The sequence below is a fragment of the Moschus berezovskii genome, chromosome 7, assembly GCF_049115385.1.
Source record: "Moschus berezovskii isolate FMDL1 chromosome 7, NW_MosBer_1.0, whole genome shotgun sequence".
Lineage (NCBI taxonomy): Eukaryota > Metazoa > Chordata > Mammalia > Artiodactyla > Moschidae > Moschus > Moschus berezovskii.
The window spans coordinates 96,382,695-96,410,339 of record NC_142466.1 but is presented as its reverse complement, the minus strand read 5'-3'; the positions used below and the strand labels follow the sequence as shown (position 1 = coordinate 96,410,339).

At 42.5% G+C, this 27,645-nt stretch overlaps 1 protein-coding gene across 3 annotated transcripts in view; it reads right to left on the bottom strand.

The window, feature by feature from the left end:
- SHC3 (SHC adaptor protein 3) overlaps window positions 1–27,645 on the bottom strand; it is a 177,560-nt gene that overhangs the window by 105,096 nt on the left and 44,819 nt on the right. For 2 of the 3 annotated variants that reach the window (XM_088837734.1, XM_088837735.1), the window contains exon 2: window positions 15,721–15,791. In XM_088837734.1, coding sequence (XP_088693860.1) covers window positions 15,721–15,791 — 71 coding nt within the window. Of the gene's footprint in view, window positions 1–9,889; window positions 9,970–10,315; window positions 10,407–15,720; window positions 15,792–27,645 lie in introns of all 3 variants that reach the window. The other variant, XM_088837733.1, reaches the window with a different exon arrangement.

Here is a 27,645-nt window from a genome sequence, read left to right as displayed (position 1 = left end):
TTCCCTAATCCAAGATTACAAAGACTATCTCAAATGTTTTATTCCAGAAGTTATGGGGTTTTAGCATTTGGATTTAGGACTACAAGGCATTTCAACTTTTCTTTTTCCAAGTTAATTTTTGTATATGTGTCAGGAAGTTTGTTGTAAATGGCGATAGAAGGCCATTGTTGTTTTTGTTGTTCTTGCTTTTTGCATGTAGATATGCAGTAGTCTCAGCAGCATTATTGAGAAGACCATTCTTTCTCCAGTGAGTTACCTTGACACCTTTGTCAAAAACAAATTGACCATATGTGTGCATATGTTTCTGAACTCTACATGTCTGTCCTTATGTCCTTATGCTAACATTATGCTATATTGGTTACTGCAAATTTGTGCAAGTTCTCTTTGTATGGCTTTTTCAAAATTGTTTTGACTATTCTAGGTCTTTGATTATCCTATATATACTGAAGAATCAGATTGTCACTCTCTACAAAAAGCTTACTGAGATTTTGATTAAAATTGTATTAAAATATATCCAGTGATTACATTTTAAGATCTGGTATGTTAACCATTCTGTCTTCCAAACCACGAACACAGTACATTTCTCCACTTATTTAGATCTTTTAAAATTTCTCTCATCAATGTTTTTAAGTTTTTGCATATAAATCTAACACATATTTTGTTAATTTAACACTATTTCATGTCTTGTGCTATTGTAAATGGTTCTTTTTAAATTTCATTTTTTCAACTAATTCTTGTTAGTATGTAAAAATAAGGATACAGCTGATATTTATATCAATTGTATTCTGCAAATTTGCTAAACTCACTTATTAGTTCTAGTAGCTTTTATGTATAGAGTCTTCAGGAATTTCTATGAATGATTATATCATCTGCAAATAAAGACAGCTTTATTTCTTCCCATCTTATCTGTATGGTTTTTCCTTTTCCTTTTTTATCTTACTAAAATCTCTAGTATAATGTCATATAAGAGTTGTAAAAGTAGACAGTCCTGTCTTGCTCCTGATATTAGAGGGAAAATATTTAATTTTTCATCACTAACTGTGGTATGGGCTATAAGGTTTTTGTGGATGTCTTATCAGATTAAGGAAGTTTCCTTCTATTGGTAGTGTGCTGAGAGTTTTTATCATGAATGTGTCTTAAATTTCATCAAAGGCTTTTCTGCATCTATTGAGATTTTCATATTTTTCTTTTTCAGTCTGCTGATATGTGTAATTACACTGATTTTTTTAAATGTTGAACCAACCTTACAAGCCTTAGATAACCACTCCAAGGTACAATGTATCATATATGTACAATGTATCAAAAAGATAACAATAAACTGTATTTCTTGTTTAAACATAAATGGTAGAATTTACCAATGGAATCATGTGTCCCTTGAGTCTTCTCTATGGAAAGATTTACTTATTGCTTTTACCATGTATTTAATTTTTTTAATAGACACAGACCTATTATGTTTATCTATTTTTCCCTTAAGCCATTTTGGTAGTTGTACCATTTTATCTAAGTTATTCATGGTATTCCCTTCCTATCATGGCAGTGTCTGTAGTATCTGTAGTAATGTTCCCTCCTTCCTTCCTGTTATTGGTAATTTGAATTTTCTCTCTCTTTCCTTGACCAATCTAAGTAGTAATTTATCAATTTTAGTGCCTTTTAAAAACTACCTTTTCAGTTTCAAACTTGTTTTCTGTTCTTTTCCTAATTCTAATGTTATTGCCTTCTAATGCTCTTGAAATAACCTGCTGCTGCTGCTGCTAAGTCGCTTCAGTCATGTCCAACTCTGTGCTATCCCATAGACAGTAGCCCACCAGGCTCCCCTGTCCCTGGGATTCTCCAGGAAGGGACACTGGAGTGGATCGCCATTTACTTCTCCAATGCATGAAAGTGAAAAGCGAAAGTGAAGTTGCTCAATCGTGTCCGACTCTTAGCGACCCCATGAACTGCAGCCCAGCAGGCTCCTCTGTCCATGGGATTTTCCAGGCAAGAGTACCATAGTGGGGTGTCATCGCCTTCTCCACTTGAAATAACCTAAAAGACAATAAAATTTAGAAAAACAGACAGCAATACTTGGAGTCAAAAAAACGATTCACTTTATTCAGGCTCTGAATTAGAAGAAACTTCTAGGAACATCTTTTTCATATTACTTATATTTTCCTTCTAACAAATGTACAAGTATTACAATGATATAAATCTGTGTCTGCAAAATATCCAAAATAGCTTTTTCAATATATGTAAATTGAATCTAAGTGAGGTGAAAGCATTGTGTCATATTTTAATTGACAGTGATTTTTTTAGTGGTTATAAAAAAAGGAAGTGTTTTATATATAGGAGATGATATTTGAGTGTATGAAATATGGCCTGTGTCTTTAAAAGTCTAATACAATGTGTATAAGGTAAAAGCCTACAAAGCAATTCAAAGTGGTCTTGTAGCTCAGGGTAAAAGTGAATACTTCTTATAGCTGAATGTTTGACTTTGAGGTATCACAGTGGACCAGGAGAATGGAGCAGTGTGTAGGTTGGTGTGGTTGTGCAAAGGAAGCATAATGGGGAGTATAAGAAGTATATTTGGAAAGGTATGCTGGGGTTGCTCAAATAGAACATTGAATATTAAGTTAAATTTTTTTTCATTGTATTCTGCAGGTAGTGGGTAAGACAATGAAACTTAACAGGAAGTAATATGTTTTAGGCACATTAATGGATTAGCAAACACAAAACTGAAGAAGAGAGAGACTAGAAAAAAGGAGAGAAATTACTAGCAAGGCTTCCAAAGGAGAACCCACAGCATTGGTCACTGTACAGGGAAGAGAGATGGTATTAGACTGACTGCCTGGTTCCTACTTTGAAAGAATGTGTGGGTTGCAGTTGTGACAAACATTCAGGGAGTTGTGAGCTGGACCCAACTATGGTAATAGAGATGAGAACGGAGAGACATAAACAGAACAGAGAGTCAGAGATACATTGCTTAGGCCTTTGCAACTTACTGAGCAAGAAGACACAGGTCCATCAGGTGCTAAAAATACAGGGCTGTACCTAAGAGAAGCTCCAGAGGCACAGATACAGATTTGTGGCTTATATACCTAGAAGCGTTATACAAAGCAGTGAGATTACTAACAAAGAGGGGACAGAATAAAAATGAAAATGTCAGTATTATATTCACATGCCTTAAGCCTTTCCATGTACAAGACAGAAGGTTAAGTGCTTTCCAGATATCAACGCAACATCTTCCCAATCCTATGAAAGAGGCACCATGATGATTCCCATTTTAAAGACAGAGAAACTGAGACATGAAGAACATAAGTTATTTGCACAAGATCACAAGCTGGAAAGTTACTCAGCGTAATAGAAGCCCTGACAATCTGACTCTAGAACCTGCAACACTAGCTTCTCTCTGCAAGAGCAAAAAGTTCCTTATGGAATGATATATTTGGGGGTAAGTGAACTCAGAGAAAGAGACAGAAAAGGAGCAATCAGGGGGGTACATTCTTACACAAATGTGCTTCTGGCATGAGGATTATAAATATACACTATACCAGATGGTCCTTAAGGAGAGTATGGAATGAATGCCACACATTCATCTTATGGATTCTATTTAAACCATTCTAAACCATGAACTTGAGAATGCTCTCCATTTTTAAAATTTTTGGATGAGTGGAAACACTGGAAAAAAAAAACAAATAGACCTATTTTCAAAGCTGTGGTTTCATAGATGGTAGTTGCAAATGGTTCAGAAGTGAAAAATAGAACTCTGGAACGTTGCTTCTCAACATGTGGTACCTGAGCTGGCAGCATCTGCATCCGCCTCTGAAAACTTGGTAGAAACACACATTTTCAGCCCCCACCCCAGACCTACTACATCAGAAACTCTGAGGGTGAGGTCCCACCATCTTTTGTAACGAACTTACCAGGTAATTTTGATGCATGTTCTAGTTTGAGAACCACTACTCTAGAAAACTCTGCTGCTGGGAGGGATTGGGGGCAGGAGGAGAAGGGGACGACAGAGAATGAGATGGCTGGATGGCATCACCGACTTGATGGACATGAGTTTGAGTGAACTCCGGGAGTTGGGGATGGACAGGGAGGCCTGGCATGCTGTGATTCATGGGGTTGCAAAGAGTCAGACATGACTGAGTGACTGAACTGAACTCTAGAAAATGAGATGATATGTGTATGTGTTGTTAAATCTCCGGGGACCCTGTCCCAGGTCAGAACATATCTGTGTGGCCCCTCTATTCGAGTTTGCTAGAGTCTTCAAGAAATCCAGAGTAGAGTGGAGCCTGGGTTAGGTGAATAATCCTTTCCAAGTGGTGGAATATGGTAAAGAAGAGAAAAAGATCTTCCGTTCCTATTGCTGTCACCCAGAGATTTTATCAGGCCACCCTGGGGATCACCCAGGCCTCGCCCAACCCACTGCAACAGAATTCTCTCCACGGGAGGATATTGTGGTAATTGACAATTTTCCTGTTTTCTCTGTCTTCCCTTTAAAGAGTGATATGTCTTTACTAAACAAATGTTTCACCAGGAGACAGAACTAGTTGCTAAAGAAGTAAATAAGTAACCAAAAAAAAAAAGCAATAACTCGACGCTTTGCATGTGAGGCTCTGCCAAGTCCTCGACTAGTTCAGCATTAAACTCTTAGACAGTGTATCTAACCCCTTTCTCTGTGTTTCAATGACATCTGAACTTATTCTAGCCACTCACCCTTCCTAGTCCCACATCCCATGAGATCCTGGCTCATGTGTGCAGCCAACTGGCTGTCCAAGCCCATGCCATGCAGGTCCAGTTGACACTGACACTCCCACCCAGCAGACTGTCAGTAGAAAGATCTCTCCACCCAGGTTCCCAGGAACAGGTCCCATGGTTGGAGGTTTTCATGCCCTTGGGCACTATGCCCTCACTGGGAGAGACAGCTACTTAACTTGAAGCTGATCTCCTAAGCAGCTTGTCAGAAAATTACAGTGATAGGGTCATCTTGACAAAGTGTTAACCAGTGTCTGAAATGAAAGTAGAAATGAGGAAGTAGAATAATATTGTATTTTCCAGCTGGGGAAAAAAAAAGAGAAAAACAAGAATCAGACTCAGTTCAATTCAGTTCAGTTCAGTAGCTCAGTCGTGTCTGAGTCTTTGCAACCCCATGGGCTGCAACACGCCAGGCCTCCCTCTCCATCACAAACTCCCAAAGTTTACTCAAACTCATGTCCATTGAATTGGTGATGCCATCCAACCATCTCATCCTCTGTTGTCCCCTTCTTCTCTCACCTTCAATCTTTCCCAGCATCAGGGTCTTTTCAAATGAGTCAGTTCTTCACATCAGGTGGCCAAAGTATTAGAGTTTCAGCTTCAAAATCAGTCCTTCCAATGAACACCCAGGACTGATTTCCTTTAGGATGGACTGGTTGGATCTCCTTGCAGTCCAAGGGACTTGCAAGAGTCTTCTCCAACACCACAGTTCAAAAGCATCAATTCTTCGACACTCAGCTTTCTTTATAGTCCAACTCTCACATCCATACATGACTACTGGAAAAATCATAGCCTTGACTAGACGGACCTTCGTTGGCAAAGTAACGTCTCTGCTTTTTAATATGCTTTCTAGGTTGGTCATAACTTTTCTTCCAAAGAGTAAGCCTCTTTTAATTTCATGACTGCAATCACCATCTGCAGTGATTTTGGAGCCAAAAAAAATAAAGTCTGCTACTGTTTCCACTGTTTCTCCATCTATTTGCCATGAAGTGATGGGACCGGATGCCATGATCTTTGTTTTCTGAATGTTGAGCTTCAAGCCAACTTTTTCACTCTTCTCTTTCACTTTCATCAAGAGGCTCTTTAGTTCTTCACCTTCTGCCTTAAGGGTAGTGTCATCTGCATATCTGAGGTTATTGATATTTCTCCCAGCAATCTTGATTCTAGTTTATCCCAATGGTCAAGGTGAGAAAAGACGACTCACCTAAAACCTCTTGGAGAGAAAGATGGCATCTCATCCTTTCCACCCAGGCCCCTCCACCTTACCCAGTCCACCCCATCTCTCCCTACCCCTACTCAGCCTTTCCCACTCCACAACCCCCACCTAGCCACCCTTCCTAATTTCATCTATCCTATCACATCTCAATCACCCCCTTTCTGCCCCACCTCTCCCTGTTCTAACCTACCCTACTCACTTTGAGCTGGTTAAGGTAGCGAGGGTCTCATCCTTTCTACAAACTATTCATATGAAAAGTTTTTAAAAAAAAACACTTGTATTATATTTACTTCTATAATTTAGTGAAATTCAATGAAGAATTGCTGAAGCACAGGACAAGCATTCCCAGGATGAATAAAGCAAGTAGAGGCAAGCAGCACAGTCTCTGAAGAGCCCACTCTGCCCCACAGCTGACCCTTCTTTTCTTTATGTGTATTTACCCCATTCATCACAACCAGACTGCAAGTGCCTCATTTTCTCCATGGCCTGCTCAAGGCTATCATGTCACTGTGTTCGGGAAAGGAGTTTTTAATTAACAAGGAATTTCCACTGCCAATGGTACCCCTCTACCCAGTGTATATCTGGAGTTTGACAGCATTTGTGGCTTCCCTAAGGATGCAACCCTCTTATTCAAGTAGCAGTGGGTGACTCCTGACTCTAGATTCAGACTTGCTCTGGTTCCAGTCTCAACTTTGCCACTTCCTGGCACTGTGATCTTTGACAGTTTTTGTAAACATTCTGATCCTCGGTTTCCTCATCTCCAAAATGTACACAGTCCACCTCCCGGGGATCCTGAGAGAAGATACCACATGCTCTCACCACTATCTGAAATTATTATGCCAAACAACATGAGACTGCTGACATTTGACTATTTTCAACTAAGAAAACTGTAAGTTCATCCTTCTTTTGATGTGTCTATGTGCTTATTCTCTCTCCCTTCAATAGAAGTTTAGCTTTTATTTAGTGTCCTATTCCTAATATCTAAATAGTGACTGAACACGACATGTGATCAATAAAAATTTGTTGAATGAATGAATGACATGTTTAGAGCAATATAGCAAGTATTCAATAATATTGTTGGTATTATTATTATCATCATTATTATTATCAGCAACAGCAGCAATCAGCAAAGCAAGAAGATAGAATGAAATACCAGATAATATTGGCGTAAGTGAAAATCAATGCTACATTACCAAAAATTTCACCCTTTTCAGTAACTTTAGTTTGTTGCATCAAACCAGTGTTTCTTTTCAGCCAGAAAACCTGCCCTGAATGGAACTGGTTGATATTGATAATTAGAATAATGTCAATCAATAGTCGATATTATCATGTACAGAAATTTGGAAACAGTAAGTGAACTGCAAAATTAAATCCATGATAAAGACCCTATCCAGATTTGCTGAACACCTACTATGTATAACCTGGCAAACCAGGTGCAGCCCCGGCACTTTGTAGGTTTAAGACTCTAAACAAGCCTGCTTGTAGGGATTCCCTCCCTATTCCACAGGTGAGGAGCCAACCCTGAGAAGTAATGAGAACCTAGGATGCTCCTCTCTGGTGAGAGTAATTATGAGCTGGTACCTACGGATCCCTTTACTCACCTTCTAGGTTAGGAACCCCACCAGTAAATAAGGCTATGCTGCTTCGGTTGGGAGACTGCTGTCCAAGGATCAGGCTAGGATGGCTGCTCAGAGAGCCCCGAGAGAAAAATTTGTTTTGGAGAGGATTCAGAGAGACAAGCCCGGAGACCAAGGGATGCTGTGAGCCTTCAGCTAGAGCTGCCATTTTGCAGCCCCCAGTCCACTCTGGGCTCCATGGACATCCCCATAAACATGGCTATGCTCCCTCCAGGGCCAGAGTCTGGCCTCCACTACTCTGATAGGGGCTTCACCAGCACCAGTGGCCCATTCCCGCCCTCTGCTCCCTGCAGCACCCTCCCCAGTAGGCTCCTCACGCTAAGTCTCAGCGTCCGCTAGGGGACAGATGAAGGCACATGTGTGGGTCTGGTCAATGGAATGGCCTTGAGACTTTACCTGTACACAGCTTGTGCCAGATGTTGTAACCTCTCATTTATTCGTCACAAAGTGGCTGAATGCATCAACATATATTAGCAAGCAGAGATGGAACACCAAAGTGCACCCTATCAGAAAGCAGATGCCTATGTCCCTCAGCCCCAGAGCTCTCTTTCTGTCCTAAAGGCAGCCGGGCTTGGGCCCAGGCCTCAGACAGGTGCAGGGTGTGCCTGTGTTCCCTCACTGCATCCCTCAGGCCCCGCCCTCTGGCGGGGATTAGCATTACTGCCCAAGGCAGACAGGTAGAAACCTTGAGGGGCCCAAGTGGAAGCAGTTGCCTTAGTTTCATGCTCTCTTCCGGTCTGCAATGTGGTCAGGGAAATTCACCCCGGGGTTAAAGGCTTCTTCCCCCAGGAAGTCCTCCCAGATTCGTCCAAGCCTCTTCCGTATTCCTGTGGTAGTTTTTTTTTTTTAATTTAATTGATTTATTTATTTTACTTTACAATATTGTATTGATTTTGCCATACATTGACTTGAATCTGCCATGAGTGTACATGTATTCCCCATCCTGAACTCCCCTCCCACCTCCCTTCCCATCCCATCCCTCTGGATCCTGTGGTAATTTTTATACGCTTGCTGTCACCTGACCCACTGCCTCGTGCCTCTGGCCCTCTTTCCCTAGTCGTGGCTTTTGGGGCACCCGTGATGCACACACCCCCATCTATCACATTCTCGCACGCAAATAATGACGAATGAGGCGCAAAGCACAAAACTGCTTCGGTTGGTGGTAAGCCCTGAGTAACGACGTAGAAGCAAAGCGGAAGGACTCAGCCCGCTACCTCCAAAGCCCGGATGCGTTTGCACGCAGGCAAGCTGGTGTTTTCAAAAAGAATTCTAAACTGAGAAAACACTAACTCCCTCCCTGCCAGGCCTCGCCCCTCTGGGGGTGGAAGTCTTCGAAAGGCTCAGCTTGAGAAACGTGTTCAGAACAAATAAATTTAGAGCGAGCCGTAAAGCTGAAATCATAAGTTAGCCATCCTGTGCCGGCAGGATGTACACAGGGATGGGCAGGCAGGCTGTTCACACCCACTGCTCCCCTTTCTAATTCTGAGAGTCAACCAGCCTCGGGAAAGATTTTTACAGATTTCTTCCTTTTCCTGGCATGCTGAACTTAAATCGACATTAGCCGAGTTTCTTTTGTAGCGAAAAAGGAATTCTCCGATAACATAGGAGAGGAGTCTAACTGGCCAGATAAGATCCTGGAGCCTGAAGGCACCTGAGCAAAAGTCAGTCTCGTTTTTCATGTCACCTGCTAGGTATCAAGTGCACATCTAAACACCTTTGATACAACGGGTTTCCAGATAAATAAGAGTGAAAGTCACTCAGTCGTGTCCCACTATTTAGGACCCCATGGACTGTAGCCTGCCAAGCTCCTCTGTCCACGGAATTCTCCAGGCCAGAAGACTGGAGGGACTTCCCAACCCGGTGATTGAGCCCAGGTCTCCCACATTGCAGGCAGATTCTTTACCATCTGAGTCACCAAGGAAGCCCAAGAAAACTGGAGTGGGTAGCCTATCCCTTCTCCAGGGGATCCTCCCCACCCAGGAATTGAACTGGGGTCTCCTGCATTACAGGCAGATTCTTTACCAGCTGAGCTACCAGGGAAGGCAGGGCCCTTCCAAATTCATCCTCTGGATCTGCAAGGTGAAAAAGCTGCAGAACCAAAGTCCTGCCCGTTGCGTGCAGCATGTGGGATCCATGCCATGGTCCAAGAGGAAGCGATCACCTCAAAGCTGAACAGAGATGCTCAGACCCCTCCCTTCCTGGGTGTTTCCAGCTTCATCCCGGCCAGGATATGTGATCTGACCCCAGATCATCCCCAGACCGTGCACAGTTCTCCCAGAGGCAGAGCTGCCCAGCGCCTTACCTGCCCTTCTTCCTGTGCGTCCATCGCCACTCCCCACAGCGCCTCACAGGCTGAACACCGCCCTGAGGATGGGAAACCTTCTAGAAACAACACAAATAGCTCATTAGTAAATGTGGCCTTACCCCAAACCTCAGCCTGGGCACTGATCCACTCCCCCATGAGCTGGTGATGAAATGGCCACGTGACTCAGAAGTTTGATGTGAGGTGGCAAAGGGCTGTGGTGGATGTCGTGAGGGTGGAGGAGGCCAGGGTGCCTAGCCCCGCAGCCTGGTCGGTCCCTCTCTGGCCGGAAGTCCAACGAGGGCACGCGGTGGCGGGAGGCCTTCATGCACACGAGGAGAGACACCACAGTTGGGATGGATGCACACAGATGAGGATGCTGGGGGAGTCAATGGAGCTGAAGGACTGTGTGCTGAAAGGTTTTACCTTGGCCTTTTTCTTTTTTTGAGAGCACTGAGAGAATGTTGGAATCCAGAAGTGACTGGACAAGCGAGCATTACCAAGGCTGCCAGGTCGACTCGGGGAAAAGAGGGTGGATGGAGAGAAAGACAGACTGAGGCCGTCCATCTAGCCCTCTTTCAGGCTGAGGATGGACCCCTCCATGCTCCTAACTGGCAAGAGACCCCCACAAGCCAGGCCGCATTCTCAGTGTCTCAGGAGCATCCGCGATCCATCTTTAACACCTCGTCTGTGGGTTCCCTTCTCCCTCTGGCCGCCAGGGTGTGCTGGTTCTTTTGTCCAAAATCATGGCCCTGTAGCCATCACAGTGCCCAGCACTGTCGGACCAGTTCCACACAGTCACACATCTACCATCTAACCAAACTCCCTGAGGGAAACATCGGGCATAAAAGATCCCGACATCACAAGGTTCAGTCTGACTCATCAGCTCATGGCTGATTCTGTGTCCATTACACTCTGCCCCCTCAGGCTGTAGTAATGTGAGAAAGTTGTGACCAGGTGACTCTGAACTTCAACTCATGCTAGCATCCGTGATAAAAGTCTTCAGAGACCCCCATCAATAGGTTGAATCAGAACAAAAGGAGGGACTTCCTTAGTAGTCCAATAGCTAAGACTCTGTGTTCCCAATGCAGGGGGCCTGGGTTCGATCCCTGGTCAGGGAACTAGATCCCACATGCCACGACTAAGAGTTGGTGGTTGGTGTACCGCAGCTATAACCTGGTGCAGCCAAACAAATAAAATAAATATTTTTTAAAAAGAACAAAGGAAATGCCTTCCTCAAAGAAGGATGTTGTCCTTACACAAATTTTGAGTCTGGTTTCAAACCAAAAAGATTTCATACATGTTCCTGGGGAATTTTCAAAACACCTGGACTCTGAAGCAGAACCCTCCAGCATGTGGATACTAAGTGGAGTGCTAGGGAGCAATCTCGTCCATGGGCCATGCTGGTCAAGGTCTGGGCTAAACCTGCATCTTCAGGGCCCACTGAAACTATGACAGCTTTAAAATAAGGGAAAGTGCCCGGTTAGCTCAATTGGTTAGAGTATGGTTAATAAAATAAGGGAGATGAAAAACTTAAACTAGATTCAACTGTTTTCTCTCTACAGTTTGAAAAAAGCAAGTTTGTGTTGGTCTCTGCTCAACATTTTGTACACATACAGGAATTCACCCTCACCTTCATTTACAGGAAGTGTAGCAAAGCCACGCACACCGAGTTCATGTGTCTATGCGAGGCTGAATGGAAAGCAAACTTGACGGTTATTGGATGAATCCAAGCACTGCAGGAGGTCAGCTGGGGTCGTTTAGAACCAAAAATACAGGTCAGACCATCACAGTTACTGTTGGAGAAGGACCAGCTTGCTGAGTGCTCTGGGTCTCTAACCGCATATACATTTATAGCCTCAGTTCAGTTCAGTCGCTCCATGCCCTAAAAACAGCTTAAGGTGATTTCCAATAATAAATCAAATTTAACACGGTAAATCAAATTAGCAGATGGGAAGGGGAAAGAAAGTAAAGCCTTGCTTTTCCTGTGACCATGGCACATGGGCGCTTCCTGTCACCCTGCAGGATGGCCTGACAGGCTGCTCGCCCGAGTCAGACCAAAAGCACACTCGCCACCCCATCCCAGTCCACCCCATCTAATGAGGCACGTCACGCTCTGACAGGATGTACAGTAACTCAGTCCAAGCCATTCCCCAAGGCACAGGGTGTGGTCCCCATGGGCAGAGTGGCACGTTGCCATAGCAGTGGCCATCAGCATTCTGCCACAGTCTCCTCATGTGAAGACCCAGCGGCTTAATGCAGGTGAAAGCATAGGTCTCTGATTGACTTCCAGCTGAGGAGCTGGGTCCTCCCTCCTTCAGGCCCCCACCTTCCCCAGGGTGACACCAAGCCGAGACCCTCCCCCACGGCCCTCTGGGGCTGCACAGTACAGTGAAATCCATGCAGGGAGCAAGGTGGTTCCCCACGTGGGTTTCAGGTTTCACAGACCATCAGGTGGCCCTGGTGATGGGGGAAACAACAGAGGGCGGTTTCCTCAAGCTCTTGAGTGGCCCAGCTTCTGCCGTGGAGTTCCTGTATGGACTTCATAGTGCTGAGTTATAAGGGTGTGGGGAGGCGTGCTGACAGGGGTCACGTTGTGGGATTGGAACTCAAGGGAGTCACCCTCTTCAAGGCCATGGAGGTGCAGGGACCAGGGGCACGTTGGGAAGCTAGTTCTTCTCAGTTCAGTTCAGTCGCTCAGTCGTGTCCGACTCTTTGCGACCCCATGGACTGCAGCACAATAGGCTTCCCTGTCCATCACCAACTAGTTCTGCAAAAGTTTTTTCTTCATCTGTCAAGTGTCTCTGTCCCCTGAGCAGACTTTCATAAATACAGTAAGTCCCCACACATGATCCTTCAAGTCGTGTGTGTGTGTGCACGCTCAGTCACTTCAGTCGTGTCCAACTCTTTGTGACCCTATGGACTGTAGCCTGCCAGGCTCCTCTGTCCATGAATTCTCCAAGCAAGAATACTGGAGTGCGTTGCCATGCCCTTCTCCAGGGGATCTTCCCAACCGAGGAATCAAACTCAGGTCTCCTGCATCTCCTGCACTGCAGGCGAATCCTCTACTGCTGAGCCATCAGGGAAGCCCAAACCTTCAAGCTGCACACTTGCTAAGATGTGAACATGGTTCACATGTCCAAATCACATAAATTAGTTCACACGTGTGGCATACACTGTCACATGGGTGCCTCCTCTACCAGTGGCTGTGCTTTTGTGTACTTTACTACAGTAATGTCTAGAGTGTAGAGGTATAGTATCTTTATTTCAAGTTCAGGATGCCTGGAAGCAAGCATTATAGCAGCAGCGATGTAGCGGGTACTACTGTACTTTTCAAGGTACTGTACTGCAAGATTAAAAATGTTTTATTTATTTTTTGTTTGCTTTTTTATATACTATTTGTGTGAAAAGTATTTTAAATCTTCTACAGTATAGTACTATGTAGCTGGACTTCCTAGGTGGCTCAAATGGTAAAGAATCTGCCTGCCAATACAGGAGACACAGGTTCAATCCCTGGGTCAGGAAGATCCCCTGGAGAAGGAAATGGCAACGCACTACAGTCTTCTTGCCTGGAGTTCCCCATGGACAGAGGAGCCTGGCGGGCTACAATCCATAAGGTTGCAAAAGTTGGACACGACTTAGGGACAACAACAACAATAGAACTTAACTACAACATTAGGTTTCCCTACAACCTTTCAAGAATGCCTTTGGTATATAAGGCACATCAAGATGGTAGAATTTAATCACAGGTATGTTTAACACTCAGGTGCCACACAGACTTTAAATCATGCCACATCCACAGGACACCATTGAGCATTCTTGTCCTGGGTGTGATGGCTGCTTTCTGATGTTGATTTGTCGAACCATTTCCTACAAGTGCTGTCTGGCTCGTAACAAAATAACAGGTCACATGATAAAAATGAGGCAAAAGACAAAAAGCATCACAGAGAAAAGCAAACATAGTTTTCAAAAAGTCTAATAAATTGAGAACAATGTGTACATATATATATGTATGTATAACTGAATCATTTTTCAGTACAGCAGAAATTAACATGATATCATAAATCAGCTATATTTCAATTAAAATAAATATATTGATTTTTTTTTAAGTCTAATAAACCCAAGGCAATTCTGATATAATCAGAGTACAGCTCCAAGTTTCCCGAGTTAAGGAATGGCACTTCACTTGGCCCATTACATTGCTGCACCTCTGCTAGAACCTAAATAGAATGGAATTGGATATCTGCTCCACAACTTTTTTCTACCACTACTATGATTTTGTCTGCCCATTTGGCACCCAAAGAATGCCCAGACCTTGATCCAAAGGCACACTGGGATTGCTACTGGCCCCCCGCCCACCTCCATTCCTGAAAAGCAGGACTTGGCCATTTGTATGTGCATCTTTCTGCCCCAAAACAAGATGTCTGGCAAAGCAGGACAGAAGCCACAATAAAGACTCAATAAATACATCAGAAGAATTAAAGTGACATAAAATTATCTCGGAAGTTCTAGGACCTGTAAAGAAAATTCAGTAGAAATGGTCGACAATTCTCTTTAAAAAACGATGGCACCATACACAACATTGTAAATCAAATAGACTTCAGGTATTTGAAGTCAAAAAAACAAAACAACTGTCACTCCCCATGAGGTGACCAGGTCAGGGGTTCCAGTGTCCCTAAGTCTGTGGTTAAGCATTCTACCCACAACCCCCACACAGCCTGCCTTCTCACAGCTGGGATGAATGAGTGATTGACTAAACATTCAAACTTTTACTCTAACTGCTCTCACTTCAAAATACCATTCTTTTGCTTTGGCAATATCCATGAATCATTTTCTACAAATATGTGGAGATGGATTCTCCCCTTGGTGTAGATTACTACTGTGGTCACAATAAGTGTGTCTTGAGTTGCTTGAGAGAGGAGAACATCAACTCTTTTGAACATGAATTTCTTCAATGAGCAAGAAGAGATTTCATTGTGATGCTTAAAACATAGAACTGAGGTATGTAAATTACTGAGCAGCTAATTACCATAAATAATTGCTTTCTAAAGCTCAATCTTTAGTTTTTGGCTTGCTAATGCAAAGATATCCAATAGACAAATTTGAACGAAATAAAACTGAGGCATTTTCTGAGGTCACTGTTTAAATTAAACAGTGCCACTACTGCCAAAGCAATATAAGCTCATCGCCTTCTGAAATGTAGCTATTTCACAGACCTAGTCTTAGCTTTCTGGTTCTCTTCTTCAAGATGACTTGAAATTGGCATTTTTCTAAAGGTACAAGCTCTACTAGGCTATGAATTTTATAAAAACAGAATTGTCCCTCAAGAAGTTCAAAATCTGGTTTAAAATATATAAACCTGCTCAGAATCACTGATGCTTTAAAAGAATCAATCTGCTTTCTAAACTATTACTCCCATTAAGATTTCTACTTCCAACTCTATGCATTTTATTCTCTGTGTATACCATTGGAAATTCTCTCTTAACATCTTGATTTTTTTAAAAAAAGCAATAACAGAGATTTAAAATATCGGTCTGGTCTTAGAGTTTCATTTATTAAAGAAACAAACAAAAACACTCCATTTGTCCGCAACTTAATTATAAAAAGAGTTTGGAAGTGAGGAGTGTTCTTCAGGAGGCTTGTGCCAAGATATGTACATCACAAGCACAGATGAACACTCGGGAGACTTGAGACAGTGGGTCCTGACTCCCTGTCACTGGTCACCAGCACTCAAGGGGCAGACTTTCCCTCTGGAAATTTCTAGTGGTTTACCTCAGAAATCATTCCTTTCTCAAGTAAATTCACAGGAGTCCATTTTCAAGAGGGCTTACCTGGTAATTTGTGTCCTTGTACTGAAGTCAAGTGACCTCATTGAGCGAAGAACTTCAATGCACCCCAGATACTGCAAGGAGAGAAAAAATGCAAGTCACAGGGCACAGAACTTAGATGGAGAGACAATTTCTAACTAAAGCAAAGTCATTTGGGAAACCATACACATTTTTTCAACCACATTATAACTTTTTATTAGTGGTGACACTTCATTCTGTTTCTCTAGGAGTAACACCCATCAGAAAACATCCTGAGTGCTTATATTTGGCACTATACTTTAACTTTCATGAAACACGTTAGGATGTTCACTTTCTTTAGCAATACATCTCCAAAAACTTTTGTTGAGGTATAACTTGTATGTCATAAAATGCAGAAATCATAAATGTACAACTCAAGGATCAATTAAACATGTACCTGTCATGTAACCATCACCCAACATCCCAACATCCCATTTCTAGACCTTTACTAAATTTCCAGGAGTTTATAATATTTAAAGAAAGAATGAAAACACTATAATACCAACATTTTGGCCAACCTTACACTTCACTGTTTAGTAAACACATTTTGGGTTTTGAATAAACTATAGATTATCCCCAGAGGTGTTTTATTTTGGTTTACCAGAAAGACCGCTTCTGAATCATTTAACATAAATTTTCAGAATTTCAACTTAACATCTCAGTTTGTAGCTGAATTTGTTCATCAGTTTTATACATGAGAATGTGTGTGTGTATGTCAATATATGGCCATAGTTAAAGCTACAGACAGACAACTAGAATGGAAGAGAAAGAATATTCGTGTTCCAAAGCCCTTGGGGGAGTTTGAAGGTACAGATGTTTTATACTAATGACTTTAAATTTAGATATAGCAAGAAGGGACCTCATGGTGTAGTACAGAAAAGACTGCATTTAAATTATACAGAAAACCTGAATTTGAGCCTGGCTCTGTCATATCTTCTTACATAACCTCAAGCAAAACTTTAAACTTCTCTGAAATGTGACTATTACTCCAACCACTGCACAGTCACAGAGTTATTTAAATACCACCACCTCCATCAGTTAAGTGGGTACCATGAACAGTCACAGGGCCATATGAATAAGATGACCACCAACCTTGCAGAGTCATGTGATTAAAGCAATATGTCACAGAATCACGTGAATACCGAGACCAGCATCACAGGGTTATAAAACTACCACCACCACCACCAAAGTCGAAGACTTACGCAAATACCACATCCATCATCACAAACGTACATGAGTACCATGACCAACATTGCAGAGTTATGTATACTACAACGAGGTCACAAGTCACAGGAAAACGGTGAACAGTGCATGATTATGTGACTACCACTATCGCTATTATAGACTCGTGTGGTTGCCATCATCACCACAGCAGGGTTATATGATGACCACTCAGATATATGGAGACCACGACTCACTTTGCTGAGTTACAGGATTGTCAAGACCAGCAATGTCACAGTTACATGAACATCACAACCACATCCCAGAGGTATGCGAATACCAACACCAGCAACATTACAAAGTGAAGCAATTACTTCAACCAAAGTGGCAAAGTTGTGTCAATAACTCTGAAATGTGTGACGACCATTACTGCCACCACTGCAGTTATGGAAACCTCCATGCCCACCATTGCAGGTGTGTGAATATGACATGACTGCTGCAAGTCAGCTAGTTACTATACCCGCCATCACAGACCTATTAAAGACCATTTCATAACACTGCAGAATTATATTATACCACCAACACCACCATAGCAAAATGTGAATTCTGTGAATGCTCTCTCAGTTATGGGAATATCACTACCTCACAATGCCATGTTAATGCCAACACGACCATCATTGTGGAGCTGTGTGAATTCCATGCCCAAGTCCTGGTGTTATCTGAATTACACCATCACTATCCTCACAAGATCTGTGAATAACAATATCAACGCCACACAATTATGCCAACACCATGACAAAATAACATCTTAGGATTATGAATACTGTGATGAATTGCGGTGTCTATGAACACAACCTTCCCCAGTGATGCGGGACCATGTGAATACAGGACCTCTGCCACACAGTTATTTGAATATCACCTGTTGGGCTGAACCCTACAGGCCTGCAAGCCCTGCACTTGCCCCGCTTCAAGACCCAAGAAAGAGCTGGTGTCAGCCACAGACATCTATGGCTTAATGGATGGGGGGAATCTCACATGTCTGAAGCAAGGTCCTGGAGCAACAACCCACCATGTGCAGCAGACAGCGGGCAGAACAGGGCAGTAGTTTTCGCTCCCAGGGGGAGAGGGAGGTTACCAGTTATAGGGGGAACTGTCAGTTACCAGGGAAAACCAGCAGGGGAGCATGTCCGTAATGGCCCATTTGATAAGGTATCAGAGTGGAGATGCTCTAAACCAAAGCTTAGAATGATCACCGGCTGGGGCCGGGGGCAAGGATGTGGGAAGGTCAGTCACGTGAGTAGGGGGTAAGTATAGCTGGCACTGGTCAAGCAGGGGGTGTACAGAGAGCAAGAAAACAGCCATCTTGGGTGGCCAGATCATCCACCACCTCTGCCCCGAAAATGATGATATGTGAAATGCAAACACCTGGCCAACCTCAAAGGGCCATGGAAATAACATCAGCAACATCATAAAGTCATATGAATGCACCTATCACAGTGGCACATTATGTGTATGCAAATTCCACCACCATGATAGGGCTGTGTGGATACCATGACCAACATCACAGCAATGGGAGCTGTGGGAGCTATGGGAATAGACAGCCGATGGTGACGTTATGAGAAGACCATCACTAACACAACCACTGAGTAATGTGATTACCACAACCAACACCACAGGTTGTGTAAACACCACAAACAACATCCAACATCATTTCAATGCTATCAGCAACACTGTAGATATGTGACTATCATGTCCACCACAGCAGAATCAAATGAAGACCGTCTGCACCCACTCCACAGAATGACCGATAACGTGCTCAACACTGCAGAGGCAGATGAACGCTACCACTTAGATCCTTGCAGAGTCACATGAATACCACAGCCACCAACTCTGCAGAGTTATATGAATATGACCACAACCAACAGCACAGATTCTCGTGAATACCACCACCAACGCTAACGCAGAGCTATGTGAAGTCCTTGACGAATGCGGAGAAATGTGTAGATTAACTTCTCAGAGTTGTAATTACCACCACCACAACCTTCACAGGTAAGCCAGTACCTCCACTGCTGTCACAGTTAAATGAAGACCATGCCTAACTTCAGGAACTATACAGGGTGACTAATACTGCCACATTCGTAGAACTACATGAACATCACCACCAACACTGCCAAGTTGAATTACCCTCCCGAGGGTCTGTAGCAATTTGTCCTGTCCCCACCAGTGTCTAAGCAAGTTTACTTCTCTACCCTTTGTAACAGTGGACAACATCAAACTTTTGAAACTTTGCCTCTCGTGGGCAAAAGTATTTCTTTGCTGTTGTTGTTTTCATTTGAATCTCCCTGTCATCTAATCAGATTGTGTAGTTTTCTCATTTGTTTATTGGCTATTTGCAGTTCTTTTTCTGTTAACTGTTCATATCTTTGGTCCAGTTTTCCATTAGGTTCTTCATCTTTTTCTTCTGGATTAATGTGATGTTAATCGTTTGATGGTCAGTTTCTACATTTTATCTAAAAGAACTTGTTCATAGTTCTGTTCAGTTCAGTCGCTCAGTCGTATCTGACTCTTTGCGACCCCATGAATCACAGCACGCCAGGCCTCCCTGTCCATCACCAACTCCCGGAGTTCACTCAAACTCATGTCCATTGAGTCGGTGATGCCATCCAGCCATCTCATTCTCTGTCGTCCCCTTCTCCTCCCGCCCCCAATCCCTCCCGGCATCAGAGTCTTTTCCAATGAGTCAACCCTTCGCATGAGGTGGCCAAAGCATTGCAGTTTCAGCTTTAGCATCAGTCCTTCCAATGAACACCCAGGACTGATCTCCTTTAGAATGGACTGGTTGGATCTCCTTGCAGTCCAAGGGACTGTCAAGAGTCTTCTCCAACACCACAGAGTTGGACTGTGAAGAAACCTGAGCACTGAAGAATTGATGCTTTTGAACTGTGGTGTTACCATAGTAATATAGTAATAATTACTGTGATTACATGTCTATCCTTTCTTGAGTGGCTTTGGAATGCCCTATCTTGAATTAGAAGGTCTTGTGTCCACAGATTCTCAAAATACTATTCCAAATTTTATTTTAAGAATATTTATTTATTATTTACCTATCTATGCTTTCACTTTATTTAATGGTTTTCATTTAGCTTTTTAATCTATTTGGGATTTACTTGTCTATATAGGCAATGGCATGAATTATAATGCTAGCCTCCAAATGGACTACTACTTATTTGTTGCTGTTCAGTTACTAAGTCATGTCTAAATCTTTGCAACCCCATGGACTACAGCATGCCAGGCTACCCTGTCTTTCACTATCTCTGAGAGTTTCCTCAAACGCATGTCCATCGAGTCAGTGATGGCATCCAATCATGTCATCCTCTGTGGTCCCCTTCTCTGCCTGCCCTCAATCTTTCCAAGCATCAGGTCTTTTCCAATGAGTCGGCTCTCTGCATCAGGTAGCCAAAGTATTGGAGCTTCAGCTTCAGCAGCAGTCCTCCCAATGAATATCCATGGTTGATTTCCTTTGGGATTGATTGGTTTGATCTCCTTGCTGTCCAAGGGGCTCTCAAGAGTCTTATCCAGCACCACAATTTGAAAGCATCAATTCTTCACCCATCAGCCTGTTTTATGGTTCAACTCTCACATCCATAATAAATGATTACCAGAAAAACAATAGCTTTGACTATACAGATCTTGATTGGAAAAGTGATGTCTCTGCTTTTGAATATGCTGTCTACGTTTGTCACAGCTTTTCTTCCAAGGAGAAAGCATCTTTTAATTTCATCTCTGCAGTCACCATCCACAGTGATTTTGGAGCCCAAGAGAATAAAATCTTCCACTGTTTCCATTTTTTCCCTGTTTGCCAGGAAGTGATGGGACTAGATGCCATGATCTTAGTTTTTAGAAAGTTGAGTTTCAAGCCAGGTTTTTTATTCTCCTCTTTCACCCTCATCAAGAGGCTCTTTATTTCTTCTTTGCTTTTTGCCATTAGAGTGGCATCATCTGTGTATCTGAGGTTGTTGATATTTCTCCCGGCAATCTTAATTTCAGCTTGTAAGCCATCCAGCCCAGCATTACACATAATGACTCTGGGGCTTCCCAGGTGACTCAGATGATAATGAATCCACCTGCAATGCAGGAGACCCAGGTTCAGTCCCTGGGTGGGAAAGATCCCCCAGAGAAGGGAATGGCTACACACTCTGGTATTCTTGCCTGGAGAATTCCATGGACAGAGGAGCCTGGCAGGCTATAGTCCATGGGGTTGCAAAGACTGGGACACAACTGAGGGACTTTCACTTTTCACCCTACATATAAGTTAAATAAGCAGGGTTACAATATACAGCCTTAATGTACACCTTTCCCAATTTTCACCAACCTGTTGATTCATGTCCAGTTCTAACTCTGCTTCTTGACCTGCATACAGGTTTCTCAGGAGACAGGTAAGGTGCTCTAATATTCCCATCTCTTTAAGAATTTTCCACAATTTGTTGTGATCCACACAGGATAGCTCAATTGGTAAAGAATCCAGTATATAAAGAATCTACCTAATCCAGTATTCTTGGGCTTCCCCAGTGGCTCAGCTGGTAAAGAATCCGCCTGCAATACAGGAGACCTGGGTTCAATCCCTACGTTGGGAAGATCCCCTGGAGAAGGGAAAGGCTAACTACTCCAGTAGTCTGGCCTGGAGAATTCCATGGACTACAGTCCATGGGGTAGCAAAGAGTCAGACATGACTGAGCGTCTTTCACTTTCACTCACTTCACACAGTCAAAGGCTTTAGCATAGTCATTGAAGCAGAAGTAGAGGTTTTTCTGGAATTCCTTTGCTTTCTCTATGACCCAACAGATGTTGACAATTTGATCGCTAGCTCCTCTGCCTCTTCTAAATCCAGCTTGTACATCTGGAAGTTCTTGGTTCATGTACTATAAAAGCCTAGCTTGAAGGATTTTGAGAATTACCTTGCTAGAATGTGAAATGAGTGAAGCTGTGCAGTAGTTTGAATATTCTTTGGCACTGCATTTCTTTGGAATTAGAATAAAAGCTGGCCTTTTCCAGTCCTGTGGTCACTGCTGAGGTTTCCAAATTTGCTGGCATATTGAGGGTAGCACTTGATCCTAATAGCATCATCTTTTAGGATTTGAAATAGCTCAGCAGGAATTCCATCACCTCCACTAGCTTTTTTATAGTAAAATTTCCTCAGGTCCACTTGACTTCACACTCTAGGATGTCTGGCTCTAGGTTAGTGACCACACCGTGATGATTACTCAGGTCATTAAGAGCTTTTGTGTACAGTTCTTCTGTGTCTTCTTGCCACTTCTTAATATCTTCTGCTTCTGTTAGGTCCGTGCCATTTCTGTCCTTTATTGTGCCCATCTTTGCATGAAATGTTCCCTTGGTATCTCAAATTTCTTGAAGAGATCTCTCTCATCTTTCCCATTCTATTTTCCCCTCTATTTCTTTGCATTTTTCACCGAAGAAAGTGTTCTTCTCTCTTCTTGCTATTCTCTGGAACTATGCATTCAGTTGGGTGTATCTTTCCCTTTCTTCTTAGCCTTTCTCTTCTCTTCTCAGCTATTTGTAAGGCTTATACAAGTACTTAAGTAAGAACTTATATGAATAACACTGATTTAATCATTCATTCATGTCTTACTGGATTAATGTGCCAACTTTGTGGTATATTAAATTCCTATTTCTGTATGGACCTTTATCTGAACTCTCTTATACGTCATTGGTCAATTTATGAGTTGCTGGTGCATATTTTTCCTTAAGAACTTTAAGATTATTTAGTGAAGCTCTCCCACACCTCAAAAACCATTTGAATTCTATTGAAATTCATATGCTACCTTGAAAAGTTTTTAGACTTATTATTAAGTTTTATCCCCAAACATGAGAGTTGTCTCAAGTTCAGATATTATTTATTGCCTTTAATAAGACTTTGTAGTCTTTATAGTATAAATCTCATACTTTTCTTTGGTGTATTCCAAGGCATTTTGGGGCTCCAAAATCACTGCCAATGGTGATTGCAGCCATGAAATTAAAAGACGCTTACTCCTTGGAAGGAAAGTTATGACCAACCTAGACAGCATTTTAAAAAGCAGAGACATTAGTTTGCCAACAAAAGTCTGTCTGGTCAAAGCTATGGTTTTTCCAGTAGTCATGTATGGATGTGAGAGTTGGACTATAAAGAAAGCTGAGCACAGAAGAATTGATGCATTTAAACTGTGGTGCTGGAGAAGACTCTTGAGAGTCCCTTGGACTGCAAGGAGATCCAACCAGTCCATCCTAAAGGAGATCAGTCCTGGGTGTTCATTGGAAGGACTGATGTTGTAGCTGAAACTCCAATACTTTGGCCACCTGATGCAAACAGCTGATTCATTGGAAAAGACCCTGATGCTGGGAAAGATTGAGGGCTAGAGGAGGGGTGACAGAGGATGAGATGGTTGGATGACATCACTGACTCAATGTACATGAGTTTGAGTAAACTCCAGGAGTTGGTAATGGACAGGGAGGCCTGGCATGCTGCGGTTCATGGGGTCGCAAAGATTAGGACATGACTGAGCAACTGAACTGAAGGTATTTTTGTATAAATTTTGGTAACCACGGGGAATGACAGTTTGATTTTTCCATCATGTGTCTACCTGGTTTTTACTACATAGAAAATTCAATCAATGGGCTCCAGAGATGTACAAAATTGAAGAATTGTGCAAGCCTGGACCCAGAAAACCTCCCAGAACTGAAAACAACCTCCTACCACCAAAGAGACTGAAACATAAAACAAAGTGTAAAGTCATGAAATTTAGATGCAGAAGTTTCCACATTAGCTTCATAGGAATTCCAGGAAAATAAAAGAAAAAAGTAGAAGGAAAGTTCTCTTACAGCACCAAATACATGAAAACAAATAACATAGAAAGGATGAAGATGAGTACTAAGCCAAGAATCTTATATCCACCCAAACTAGCATTCAAATAGGAGGGGAAAGCAAAGACTCAGAAAGTTAACCACCCACAGACGTTCTCTGAAAGAATTATTTCAGGAAAACAAGGACTACGAAAAAGAGAAGGATGTGGGCTGCAAGAAACAATGATAAGAAAAGAATCAACAAAATTTACAGGTACACTTAATACCTAAGCAATTATTGATACATAACTCTAAATTTTTTTTTATACTGACGGGAAACTAAAATCTCAGATGATCTCAATACGGCTGGTAGGGAACAAAGGAAAAAAGTGGTTGAGGAGGATAAGGGAAACTTGCTAAAGGAGACAGGACCACATACGCGTATGAACATGAGGATGCTTAGTTCACCAGGTCCACCTTCGGAGACCTAGAGCACAGAGAGGAAACAAAGATGGTACAGGTACTGCTGGGAAGAGCAGTGGGAAGGAGGAATGGTTCAGAAGGAATATTAGCTCTGAATCCTTCTATGTTGTTTACAGACATTTTACATAGCAAGAACATGTTTGTTTATTACTCATACAATTACAAAATGAGGGAAAATTAAAAATATTTTCCACCAAAAGAAACAGACCATGCTTAATAAAATTGGACCTTCAAGCCATGATGCAGATGGACCAAAAAGTTATTAAGGTCATCTGGTGTTTCAAATGACAAAGGATCTTAAGCAGCCCTCCCAGATTCTCTAGAGAGCTACTTTGTTCTGATGATGCAATAGTGAGGAAAGTGATCCATGAAACCAGTCACACCTCTCAGGTAGGCTACTTCTACGATGGGGGTCTTTGAACTCCAGCCTCAGAGTTGGTCAAGGATGTGTGTGTTATCCCAGCCATGCCAACAAGTCACAGTCCTGGGGGGTTTAGTGGAACTGTCTGGACCAGAGAAGCTTCTGAGAGCTGTGGTGGTGGTGGTTTAGTCACTCAGTCATGTCCAGCTCTTGCGACCCCACGGACTGAAGCCCACTAGGCTTTCTTGTTTAGTCAATAGTAACTGTTCCTCTGTCCCCACACCTTTACTTCCAGAGGAATTTATGAATAACTAACCCTGGTGACTTCTGGCTTCGTTGACTAAAAGAGGCTCCGTTGCAATTTCATTTGGAATGATGGTAAGCCCAGGCTTATTATTTTCAAGCATGGTCCCTAAATGGGGATGTCATCCATGTTGCATGAACTCCTTATTGCAAAATTCAGACTTAAATCGAAGAAAGTCGGGAAAACCACTAGACCATTCAGGTATGACCTAAATAAAATCCCTTATGACTATACAGTGGAAGCAACAAATAGATCCAAGGGATTAGATCTGATAGAGTGACTGAAGAACTATGGACAAAGATTCATGACATTGTACAGGAGACAGGGATCAAGACCATCCCCAAGAAAAAGAAATGCAAAAAGGCAAAATGGCTGTCTGAGGAGGCCTTACAAATAGCTGAGAAAAGAAGAGAAGTGAAAGGCAAAGGAGAAAAGGAAAGACGTACCCATTTGAATGCAGAGTTCTAAAGAATAGCAAGGAGAGATTAAAAAAAAAAAGAAGCCTTTCTCAGTAATCAATCCAAAGATATAGAGGAAAACAATAGAATGGGAAAGACTAGAGATCTCTTCAAGAAAATTACAGCTACCAAGGGAACATTTCATGCAAAGATGGGCACAATAAAGGACAGAAATGGTATGGACCTAATAGAAGCAGAAGATATTAAGAAGAGACGGCAAGAATACACAGAAGAAATATACAAAAAAGATCATAATGATCCAGATAATCACTATGATGTGATCACTCACCTAGAGCCAGACATCCTGGAGTGTAAAGTCAAGTGGGCCTTAGGAAGCATCACTGCAAACAAAGCTAGTGGAGGTGATGGAATTCCTGCTGAGCTATTTCAAATCCTAAAAGATGATGCTGTGAAAGTGCTACACTCAATATGTCAGCAAATTTGGAAAAGTCAGCAATGGCCACAGTACTGAAAAAGGTCAGTTTTCATTCCAATCCCAAAGAAAGGCAATGCCAAAGAATGCTCAAACTACTGCCCAACTGCACTCATCTCACATGCTAGTAAAGTAATGCTCAAAATTCTCCAAACCAGGCTCCAACAATATGTGAACCTTAAACTTCCAGATGTTCAAGCTGGATTTAGAAAAGGCAAGGAACCAGAGATCAAACTGTCAACATCTGTTGGATCATCAAAAAAGCAAGAGAGTTCCAGAAAAAACATCTACTTCTGTTTCATTGACTACACCAAAGTGTTTGACTGTGTGAATCACAATAAACTGTGGAACATTCTGAAACAGATGGGAATACCAGACCACCTGACCTGCCTCTTGAGAAACCTGTATGCAAGTCAGGAAGCAACAGTTAGAACTGGACATGGAACAACAGACTGGTTTCAAATAGGAAAAGGAGTACATCAAGGCTGTATATTGTCACCCTGCTTATTTAACTTATATGCAGAGTACAAAATGGAATCAAGATTGCTGGGAGAAATATCAATAACCTCAGATATGCAGATGACACCACCCTTATGGCAGAAAGTGAAGAGGAACTAAAAAGCCTCTTGAGGAGAGTGAAAGAGGAGAGTGAAAATGTTGGCTTGAAGCTCAACATTCAGAAAACAAAGATCATGGCATCTGGTCCCATCACTTCATGACAAATAGATGGAAAAACACTGGAGACAGTGTCAGACTTTATTTTTGGGGGCTCTAAAACCACTGCAGATACTGATTGCAGCCATGAAATTAAAAGACGCTTACTCCTTGGAAGGAAAGTTATGACCAACCTAGATAGCATATTAAAAAGCAGAGACATTACCTTGCCAACCAAGGTCCGTCTAGTCAAGGCTATGGTTTTTCCAGTAGTCATGTATGGATGTGAGAGTTGGACTGTGAAGAAAGCTGACTGCCAAAGAATTGATGCTTTTGAACTCTGGTGCTGGAGTAGACTCTTGAGAGTCCCTTGGACTGCAAGGAGATCCAACCAGTCCATTCTAGAGGAGATCAATCCTGAGTGTTCATTGGAAGGACTGATGCTAAAGGTGAAACGCCAATACTTTGACCACCTCATGCGATGAGTTGACTCACTGGAAAAGACTCTGATGCTGGGAAAGGTTGGGGGTGGGAGGAGAAGGGGACGACAGAGAATGAGATGGCTGGATGGCATCACCGACTCTATGGACATGAGTTTGCGTGAACTCCGGGAGTTGGTGATGAACAGGGAGGCCTGGCGTGCTGTGATTCATGGGGTCTCGGAGAGTCAGACACGACTGAGCAACTGAACTGAACTGAGCATCATGAGAAATGATGGGCTGGAGGAAGCACAAGCTGGAATCAAGATTGCCAGGAGATATGTCAATAACCTCAGATATTCAGATGACACCACCCTTATGGCAGAAAGTGAAGAAGAACTAAAGAGCCTCTTGATGAAAATGAAAGAGGAGAGTGAAAAAATTGGCCTAAAGCTCAACATTCAGAAAACTAAGATCATGGCATCTGGTCCCATCACTTCATGGCAAATAGATGGAGAAACATTGGAAACAGTAGCTGACTTTATTTTTCTGGGCTCCAAAATCACTGCAGATGGTGATTGCAGCCATGAAATTAAAAGATGCTTACTCCTTGGAAGGAAAGTTATGACCAACCTAGACAGCATATAAAAAAGCAGAGACATTACTTTTTCAACAAAGTCCATCTAGTCAAGATGTAGTCATGTATGGATGTGAGAGCTGGACTATAAAGAAAGCTGAGTGCCAAAGAATTGATGCTTTTGAACTGTGGTGTTGGAAAAGACTCTTGAGAGTCCCTTGTAATG